The following is a 10,768-nucleotide window of genomic DNA, read 5'->3' as shown; positions in this document are numbered from 1 at the left end:
GCCAGGGGAGCCCCGGGGGGCGGGAGGCACCCCGCAGGGAGCAGTCCCTTCCCGGGGGTGTTTCAGTGCCCTGCTTTGAGCCCTGCAAGGGACGGGGAAGCCCTCATCGCCTTGTGATAGAGGGTAGGCAAATATCATTGTATGGCGATGGGGAAACTGAGGCACAAAGCCAAAAGGTGCAATTCCTCCCTGGCTCAGGCAGTGTTTAAGTCAGGACAGGTTGCTGCACCTCTATAAACCAACTTTGGGGGTCCCTTAGAATCACAAAATGGGTTGGGTTGGAAGGGATCTTAAAGCTCATCCAGTTCCAACCCCCTGCCATGGTTGCTCCAAGCCCCGTCCAGCCTGGCCTTGAACACAGCTTCTCTGGTGGCCGTGTCTCACCACCCTCACAGGGAAGAACTTCCTCAGATGTCACCTAAATCTCCCCTCTGTCAGTTTAAAGCCATTTCCCTTTGTCCTGTCCCTACCTGCCCTTGTGAAAAGCCCCTTCAGCTTTCCTGTCAGCCCCTTTAGGCACTGGAAGCTGCTCTCAGGTCTCCCTAGAGTGTTCGCTTCTCCAGGCTGAACAAGCCCAGCTCTCTCAGCCTGTCTCCATAGGAGAAGTGCTCCAGCCCTGGAGCATCTTCGTGGCTTCTCAGCTTTTGGCATGTGAAACCAAAACAGGATAGGAAGGGGCTGCATGGGGTTGTGGCCTCTGTTATTTCGGAATGGGCAAATAAAGGTCAGCCATTCAACACAGCATCAGTCCCATCCTGGTGTCCTGTGGGAAGCAATTTCTACCAAAGCCCTGAAAGATTTGGAAAGAGCATCTTCTGGGTTGACTGTAGGGTCAGGGAGAGAAACAGCAACCCTGGCTTTTAAAAATACCTCTGTGGTTTTTCACCCTGCTTTGGGGTGAAAGAAGTCATATTCTGGGCTCCGGGGGAAGGATCCCCAGAATAGGCACCCTGGATGGCACTGGCCATGAATAAAAAGGTTTTTTGGCAGCATTTTTAACTTGGTGTGTGCAGAGAGACCCTTGGCACTGCATGGCCAACACTTTCAGCACCTAATGAGCCATTTTAAATTGCAGCAGCTGGGCAGGATTTGGCCGCCAGCCCCTCAGATGCCCCCGAGCCCCAGCCTTGGTCCTGCTGCAGCAGTTCTTGGAACTTCATCTCTTCAGACCTTGGCATAATTGAGTGGGTGCTTAGAGGCAAAGTAATTAAGCAATCAGTGCAGGTAAGTGCAGCAACACAATTCATCATGCTGTGTGTGCCTGTGGAGGGCAGGAGTTTATGGCCAGCCATGGCCATGTGTCAAAGAACCTCAGCAGGAGGGAAAGCTGAGGCTCTTTGCCCCCACCAGCGGGTGCAGATGGACATGGGCTTGCCATGGTGGCAGGGTGGTACAAAAGACAACAAGCAAAGGGGCACATGGGGACTGACAGGTCCCTGCCATCCCCTACCCCGCTCCTGTTCTATGCAGAAATCAAAACCAGCCCCCAAATCCTCTCCAAGTGCTCACTGTGTTGGAGGCACAACAGGCTCTACTGTGTGACCACAGGGCTGCGGGAGATGGGGATCTTGCTTTTGGGATGCTGGGGGGCTCCAGGGAGCAGGTTCCAGCCCCATCGTGCTGCTCTCCCTGAGCATCAGCATCCCAAGTTTTGGGATGATGATAGATTTTTATTTTCTTTGCTTTTTAAAATCCTGAGTAATTTGTGATCTTGCTGGATTGAAAGAGCAACACAAGTGGAGGGCTGGGTGGCAGTTTTTCATGAGGCTCTGAGAACTGTGGTGATAAAGATAATTTAGCTTTAATTTATAGATATTATAAAAACATGGGAAAAAAAACCTTGCTCTTGATCTGTAATATAAAAAGATTTATTTTTAATGTAAGCAGTGTGCCTGCCTCAGTACGGGGGACACACCTCTGTGTTTTATTGCCCCAGTGCTTTATGACAAGGGGCTGTTTATGGCTTTGAGCTGCTTTTAATTGTAGCTTTTTTCAAACATGTGGTGGTTGTTGGAAGTTGTGGCACATGAGCTGAGGCCAGACCTCGATTTAGTGTCCAAACAAGCAAGTGGAAGGTGGCTGGGTTCAACAAAGGCACTTGGCTATGTCCTGGGTGAGGCACAGCACAAATTGGGGATGTTGAGTAGAGACACCAAAGGAACCTCCTCCTGGTTGCTGCCTTACACTGCTGACTCCCTGCTCTCGCTGGGGTGAGATGGAAAGGAAAAAGGTTATAATAGCTCACAGTTGCTTGGTTTTTTTATACTGCCTTAGGTTGCCCCATTGGATTCCCCATCCAAAAGGGCCACACATGCCAGCCCCACCAGGACCTCAGCAGGCACCTCCATGCTAGCAGGATGGCTCAGGAGAAGGGGATGTGTGCCCCATCCATCAATTAACCCAAGGTCACCCCAGGACCCCTCTCAGCACACCGAGGATGGCTCTGCACATCCCCCATGGCATACACCAACCCCATTAAAGATCCCAGGACCTCCTCCTGCCCTGGGAAAGGACTCTGAAGAAGGCTCCCACCACCTGTCAGGGACAACAGCATCAGGTCAAAGCCTTTAGCTCCTCTCCTCTCAATCCCCTCCCATTCCTGAAAAAAATGCCCCAATTAGGTCAGCGAGGCAGTGGAATGACCGTATCTCTTATCTGCACTCTGCAGATAACCATCCTTGCTGACAAACAAGCTGCTCTAAAGCCCAGGACCTCACCCCCTGCCTGCAGATGGGTTTCAGAGCTGTAAGCAGAGACGCATGGGATCGAGGTGGCATTTGTTGAGCGAGGCCCTGCTGTCCCATGGGAGCAGCCAGCTCTTGAGCCGGGCTCAGAGGGAGAGGATGAGGGGAGAAACTCAATACTCCTCTTGGCTCAGTCATGGCTTAATTTAGAGCATGGGGGCCCTGCTAGAGTATTTTTCCATTTAAAGCTGAACCTCATTCCTTTTGTCATGCATAGGGCAAGGGCCCCGTGCCTTGCAGGGCAGTAACAGCTGCTAACTGTGGCTGATGGCGGGTTGGCAAAGCAACTTCCAACTCAGTTCCCCTTTGCCATCAACTTCCTTCTCATTTCACCCATGTGAGTAACTGAAATCCGTCTTCTGCTGGCTTTGGAGCATTGGGAAGGGCATGAGCCACCCACAGCCCTGATTTACGTCTCTAAACTGGAGCTGATCAACCTGCTGGCTGATTCTCCACCACTTGGCCAAGCAGACCCTAGGTTAGGGAGAGCTCGCTTGCATTGATACTATCTGCATTTAACCACACTAATGCAACCGAATTCATGTTACGACCAGTTTGGAAAGCTGTACTCTCATGCTGCCTGCTCTTTGCAGGTAGATGCCTCGCAACAGGCTGAAAAGAAAACAATGATGATTCATCAAATACAATTTATTCCCAGAGGTTCAGTTGTACCTGTAATATAAGATGAATCCATCAGGCACTTGACGGCTGCTTTGTGGAAGTGCTCTGCCCTACTCCAGGGTAGGAGACAACCTTGGGCTCAGCCCAAGTAGTTGGAGGACTCGTATTTTTAGCATACATTAGTTAAAAGCTGGCCAAATCTTTAAAAGGAGTGTCCATAGTCCCAAACATTTGCAGCAAAATTAGCCTCATGCTGTTCTTCACAGCTTAATCGTATCCACCAGCCTGTGCCAGCGGTGCAAGCGTTGTCACCACCAGCCTGTCACCACCATTAGCTACAATCAGAGACTGAAAAAACTCTGAGGTTATCAAAAAGCAGCTTGTGACATGACTTTGCACAGGATGAAGGCTGTGTCAGCGAGGAAATGCTACAGACTTATACTGCTTTTATCTAGCAAAGAAAGGTGTAACAATGACTGGCTGCAAACTTCAGCCAGAGAAATTCAAATAAGAATCAAAGCACAGGATTTTAATGGGCTGGTAATTATCTGTAAGACCACCAAACTTCCAAGAAAAGCAGGGAGTTGTGGAGGCTTCAGATCAAGCCCAGCTACATCCCTAAGAGAAATATTGCAGATCAAACAGCTTATCAAGCGTGTTGGAGAGATCCTATGGCTAAGGACCAGTGGTAAGGGTTTTTGTAGGCAGTGAGAAAAACATTGTCATTGGTTTTGTTCTCTGAGTGAGTGGTGGGTTGGGGTAAATGAGGCTGCTGCTCCAACAGTCTGACAGGATTTCTTACATTCAGCAACAAAACAATACGCACTGCAAGAAAATCAGTCTCATACCTTGGAAAACTAGGAAGCAGTCGCTGCAAGAGTCAGCGTGGGGATTAATTCAAAGGCAGGTCACTGTGGGAATGCAGAGGGAATTTATTTCAAAACTAAGGTGAAAACTGAGATGACCTAGACAATTTGGCCTGTGTGCAGAAATGCTCCCCAACTCTGTGATGGGAGACAGATTGCACACTTCCATGAGAAACAATTACCTGCAGGTACAGACTCTCTAAATAACTTCTTTTACAGTGTCTTAGCTTCTTCGTCAAGGCGTCCAGAGATGCTGTGTATGTGTGCAGAAAAAGAAGAAAAAAATGCTTCTGTGCCACCCCAAACAAACATATGTTTCAAGAAATGAATGTTGCAGCATTTCAGAAGAGGTTTGCACCATGTGCTAGCAAGCCATAACTGTTCCGTAACATATAACACTCTCGTTTTCTTATCTCTCTTTCATGGGTTGATTCACAGCCATTCTGCTGGAAAGTGACTTTCTCTGCTTCATCACAAGACAGGAGACAAATGCTGACCATGTATTAGAAGGGACAGCAGATTGCCTCTCTTGTACATAGGTGAAAATATTACTGATTCACGCTTCTGTGTAAGTGAAATCAGAATCTCTAGCTGCAAGCTACCAGCCTGAATTTAGCAGCCACCGCATAGCAGAATCTCCACACCTCTGCCACAGCTCAGGCAGCTTTTCAAAGGGATCTGCTTGCTACTGCAGGTCCTTAAAATATCTATCAGAGGAGGGCTGATTGCTTTTGTTAGGCCTGCTCTCTCTACCCCTTGCCTCATAATCCATCAGGATGGAGCTGAACAGAAACAAACCACAGCTCACTTGGATAAGGCTGTGTCTGTCTGTCTCTCAATCCCGGATTTACAATTCCTTGAGTTGCTGAAAGGATTGCGAGTTGCAAGATGCTTTTTCCTCTGATGCTACCAGCAAGGTGAGCAGGAGGAATATGGCAATGAACCTTTTTGGTCCCACTTTTTGTGGACAGTGCTGGGGGAGCCGAGCAGGGCTTTTAAATACAGGGAGGGCTAACTCTTGGGTGCTGAATTTATCCTCAGCTCCCTGAGCTCCTCCATCAGGGACCCTGCAAACTGTTTGAAGTGGGATGTCTTTGAACATAAGCAGTAAAAGAAGACAGGGACGACACCACCCTCGACACACCTGGAGTAACTCCTGCTCACCATCTTTTTCACATGCCGCATCTTAATGCAAGCAGAGTCAAGATGCAAGCCCCACGCTGGGGAAGGGAGCTGTGGTTTGCCTGGCCACAAATTCACTTTGTGCGGAAGGTGGCTGGGGTTACAATCTGACCAACTTCACACTCACAAAAAGAGGCTGACAAAGCAAAGCAGAAAAAGAAGAGCTTTCAAGACTTCCCACTGAGAAACAAAGCAGCACTATACAGAAATGACTAGCTCTCCATTTGCTTGTAATCCCCAAGGCTAGCTCTCTGCTGGCAGGCTGCATGCTAATGCCTCATTAGCTTGCACTTTGTGTTCTCACCATGCTGCAAGAGAAAAGGACAGAGATGAAAGGGTTTTAAGCATCTCCAAAAGTCCCACCACTGCTGCAAGTGAGAACCTGCCTGAGTTTTGTTAGCATTTCTTCCTAGTGAGACCTGGGTAACAGGTGGATGCAGAGACACAGAAATAGGGAATTCATAACCTGAATGGCAAATTTTATATGGTATAAGCTAATTCTAAAGTAGGTCTGACTGATTACAGGGGTACTCTGCACAGTCTACCTTTTCAGTGGAAACCACGGAGTTTCAGAAAACTCTGCTGCCCATATGTTCAAGCAAAGAAACAGGCTGGAATGGTGAGTGAAGCCCCCACGAAATTCAGTTGCAGATATTCACAGGGCAGGCTAAATCTCTCCTTCAGCACTTACATGCTGCAGAAAGCCTGAGACAGACAGGTATCAATGTGCTGATAAAAACAGAACTTGGTTTGTTCCTGGTACAAATTTGGAAGGGGGCTGGCACAACTTTTATAGAGCAAATTCCTTCAAGAGCTGATAAAAGCAGCAGTGTATTGAATATTGAGCCCTCTTGAGGAAAAATCTGTTGAAACTAGGGAGGCTTTGTCTAAAATCACACTGCAGACCTGCAGCTTCCTAAACTGCACCAACCTGTGGCATGTGCAGTTTGAGAGCCAGCTACTGTCTGGCTAACTCTTAAAGATGGAATTTGCTGACATGCAAAACCTTCACTCTTTTTGTATTTTATCTCCACTTCTCATCTCTTCTGCAAATGCTAAAGAAATAACATGATCTGAGGCTGCAAAACTAGACTGCCACTGCATTTCATTTCGTGGGCATGATGCCCGAGTTCTCTCCCTGCTCTGCAGTCCAAATGAGTCTTGAATATCTTGCTTAACTCTTCTATTTCTGCTGCTGAATGGCCTGTAAAAAGATATCCTTCACTTGGCCCATTGTGTCTTGATACAGTTTAAAGTCTTCCTCTTTCTTTCTCAGGGCAGTCTCCAAAGCGGCCTTCAGAGATTTGTTCTCATTCAGCTGCATCACAAGCCTGTGAGGAAACAAAAGGAAAACTTTTATGTGCATTGTGGAGCTTTAAAGCAAATTAGAACAGTGCTTCAGCTCTGGGGAAGAAAACACTGAAACGCTTGCTGGTAATTTTATGACAGGTGTGAGGAAGAGCAGACTTACTACTTGTTCCTTCTCCCTTTGAGATAGAAACAATTATTAGATGACCAATATACTTTTCAGATCTGCTTTGTTAAAGATTATAATTAGATTTTCACTAATAAGCTTGTGATCAATGCACTGGGAAAGAAAAAGAAAAAAAAAAAAAGGTGTCTTCCTTGCACATGTTTCGTGTTGCTTAACATTTGCATTAGCTTCACATTCCTGGATATCTGTATAATTATTAGGAAATTTGTGTAAGAATGACATAAACAAGCTCAAACCAGATGATCTGTGATTTCTACAGATTTTGCTCGGTTTTATCTTCTGAGCAGCAGGCACAGGTAATATCACTGCTAAAGGGACAGCAATGAATTTTAGCTATTGTGAGTAACATAGCATGGAGGAGGGGAGCCATACCTTCTGCTTAGCTCCTCCACCTGCAATTCTATAGGCAACTTGGAAAGCTGAGCTGCAGAGAACTCCTTCCTATCACTCACATCCAAGGTGAGCCTTGAGTGACTCGCAATGTGGCCTGTAAATTTAATCACAAAATGGAGTTTTAGTAAAGCAAACAACCATTTTCACTTGGTAGCACACTGAGTAAATCTCAGGAAGCAGTCAATACATGCTAAGGAATCTGTTAAGTTCTATTTATATCCATGAAGATACTGTAAATGTATAGGACAGCCTTTTAATTTAATCTCCTTTCAGCAAAATGAAAACACGATGAGTTTGCATTTCAGAGTTAAATGCAGTAATTTGTGAGCCTACCTATTCAGAGAAGAAAAAAAAATGCAAAAGATTTAAATGGACAAAACAGTAGGTGACAGAAACAGTTGAAAAGGATTATTTTGATGTTTATCTTGTTCTTGTGTTTCACTTAAGATTATGACAACTATTGCTTCCTGGATGCTTGTGATAAAGTTTGCATGTGGCACACACTCAAGCAGCTTTTGTAAAGCACTTTAATCCTCAGCGTAAACACAACATAGGTTAAACGGAGTAAAACACTTAAATATGTACCTCAAACTGAGGTTCTGAATCAGGAATGCTTTCCTAATTAAAGACCTACCCAAAACATGCAGCATTGCTCCTATCATTTCAAAGAGACACAAAACTTTTTTCAGGGTTATAGAGAAAATACAATTCAAACTTACTACTGGGACTGGAGAATCAGAAAAGTGTGACCAATCAGCAAACCCCTACAATGGAAGAAGGCTCAGAGAAGACAGGCAAGTATGATGTGCTCAAGAAGCTAGGAAAGGAATGTAGGAAGTGACCACAGCTATCGTACAGGATTGCTGAACTTATCCCAACACCAAGGGAACTGGAGGGTGGTCTCTGCTGTAGATAAATGGCTGAATCAGTTGAGTAAATGGTATTAAAACACTAAATCCTCCTTGTGTGGAGAATCTAAAATACCTGGTCAGAGAATGTTGAACTCTGACAAAAACATATGAGAAGAGCAAGGCTATGTTGTATAAACAAGAAATGCTTTTGATCTTGCAGTTGTGTTTTACAGGACTGAGGAAAACCTGCTGTTACTTTCCTATTCTCCTCTGGGATTATTCTTTGCTAATTCGAAATCTGGATAAAACAGGAAAAAAAGAAAAATAAAAAGCATGAATAATTTTAAAATACAACTGGTTGTGTCTAGCAGCTCGGCATCATTATCTACTTCCCTTGAATTGAAGAGACTAGAAACATTAGATTAGCAATTAGATCAGCTCTCTCCAATTTTGCACTTTCAGAAAGAAAAGAAAATTAATTAGTGGGCTCTCTAGTCTCTATTTTATATTCAAGCTTTTCATTCCTTCATATTTCGACAACTATCTGGCATGAAAGCATTTAGATAACCTACATGCTCTGCTGAAGAGGTGTATTATGGACTTGCACACTCATTTCTTGTACAAACTCCAGAGTTTTGGCACATCACATGGGGCTGAGCTCTCTTCAAAAGAAGGGTGGTGAAAGAAATTGTTACCTATCCATTTTATGGACTTAAAGAGGATTTTTTTGCATTAGTCTTACTGCCAATCCTTTTCTACATTAGCTCTTAGTCCTTAAGCAGACAAGACTAACAAACCAAATATTTAGTAAGAAGGAACCTGTCACATTGGTAAGAACAGCCTGTTTCCTCCAGCTATGAAATGCCAATCTACACAGAGGATGAGTTACCAAAGCGCTACTACAGCACAACTTTCCCAAAATAGCTCACGACCTGGAGAGTTTATTGCTGTATCAGTTTGAGGTTGCAAGGGAAATTTAGGTGGAGCACCAAAATGCTTCCATTTCCATTCTGTGATTAAGGCACAGTCAGTAAAAAGTGTACCATTGAAAACTCTATTCCCACAGCTCTTATCTGTCTACTACCTGTTCCTACAAACCCGCTGATTTCTTCCCATGGGAATCTACAGAACCATATGAGGGCTCCAAAGCCTCTCACCTCCACACCCTCCTGGGAATAACAAAGGGCATCCCGTGATATCACTTCTGTGAGGGTCAGCACTGCTCTCTTATCAACATGAATGTCCTATATCCTAAAGGCCAAAGGCTGTAGCACTTTGTTTCTAAACACAGGTTTCTATTAGGATCTAAGTTTCTCTGCACTACTTTTTCTCCTGTCAGTCTCTCAGTTAATACATGTAAGACAGCTCTAAAAATCAGTGCTCACAGAAAACCACATGGGAATGAGTGAATGTTGGCTGAAATCCTTCCTAAGGACACAACAGCTCTACTCTAAGGAATGGATGCATATTTTAGAGAGAGGAGTAGGTTTGACGCGATGCAGTTACAACAGTGTTTCTTACCTCAGTCCGACCCATGCCTAAGGAGAAACAAGAACCCTGTGTGGGCAGAAAAGGAGGTGACTGCTTATATGGGTTACCGCTCTCAATACAGAGCAGCTCTAAGCCGATGAGGTAGCGTTTAGTACGCACTGTAGTGCTGGATAGAGGAATGATGGAAAACCACACCATCCATCTGCTGAGCTGCAGGGCAGTCCCCCTATGGCCCAAGAGCTTATATAGGGTCTTTGATGAGGCTTGTGATCTCTCTAGTCACCCTAACTCAACCTGACACCATCCCAGTATTTGCCAAACTGAAATGCCTGTCTCTACTGTTCATCTACTGGCACTTAAAGCCTTTTTACTTTATGAAAATACACATAAAAAGGGAAACCACTGGAAAAGTTTCCTTAAGAATATGTGCCATTTTATTGGTTTAGACACTTTATAGGATCAGAGTCCTTAAGCAATAAAACGATCTGATTGGGGAAATAAAAATTTAACATCCACCATGAATTCCTCTCCTTTAACTATGCTAGTGAGGCTTTCGTATTTATAGCAGGAGATTATCATGTTCATGGGATAATAAATTACACAAGATCTAATTACTTCATCACCAGCAATAGTTTTTCATAGACACTGACAGGCTTTAAATTGGGATGCGTCCTTTAATTCTGCTCTTAACCTTCAGATGAATCTCTCGGGCAGAAGCGTAAAGGGAACACAGCAGAGGGCATGGTTGCAGCATGGAGCAGTGTCAAGCATTTTTCTGTAGGCTGTCATTCCATGAAAACAACATATTGCAAAAGTCCTGGTGCCACATGAATCTGTGGCAAAATCCTCTTGAATTAAGCAGGGGTCAGGATTTTACCTTCCGTATCCCTCCACTGGTCTGAGTAGGTCCAAATCACCATGTGTAAGGTCAAGCACTTGTGTAGGTTTGACAGATGAATGTCTGAATGTTGTTGCTATTAACCGTAAAGGTAGGATGAGGGACAAGTGCTCCACTTTACCTGTTTTGCTGCTCAGGGGATATTTCTGTTCACTTGTGTCACTCCCTGCATCCATTTGCAGTTTTTCAAGCTGCTGTTCCAAAACGACACATCGCCGCCGCTCTTC

General features: G+C 44.9%; 1 protein-coding gene across 1 annotated transcript in view; it reads right to left on the bottom strand.

Moving 5' to 3' along the window:
- Window positions 1-6,596: 6,596 nt before the first annotated feature.
- Window positions 6,597-10,768, bottom strand: part of LOC104402533 (coiled-coil domain-containing protein 13-like) — a 30,306-nt gene continuing 26,134 nt past the window's right edge. The window contains 3 exon segments of the mRNA XM_010010430.1: window positions 6,597-6,744; window positions 7,281-7,395; window positions 10,663-10,768. The exon segment at window positions 10,663-10,768 is cut by the window's right edge and continues 33 nt beyond it. Of these exon segments, the coding sequence (XP_010008732.1) occupies window positions 6,597-6,744; window positions 7,281-7,395; window positions 10,663-10,768 (369 nt within the window).

Source organism: Nestor notabilis, unplaced genomic scaffold (genome assembly GCF_000696875.1).
Source record: "Nestor notabilis isolate BGI_N333 unplaced genomic scaffold, ASM69687v1 scaffold17362, whole genome shotgun sequence".
NCBI classification, from domain to species: domain Eukaryota; kingdom Metazoa; phylum Chordata; class Aves; order Psittaciformes; family Psittacidae; genus Nestor; species Nestor notabilis.
The sequence above is the reverse complement of the archived record's forward strand: the minus strand, read 5'-3'. Positions and strand labels throughout refer to the sequence as shown.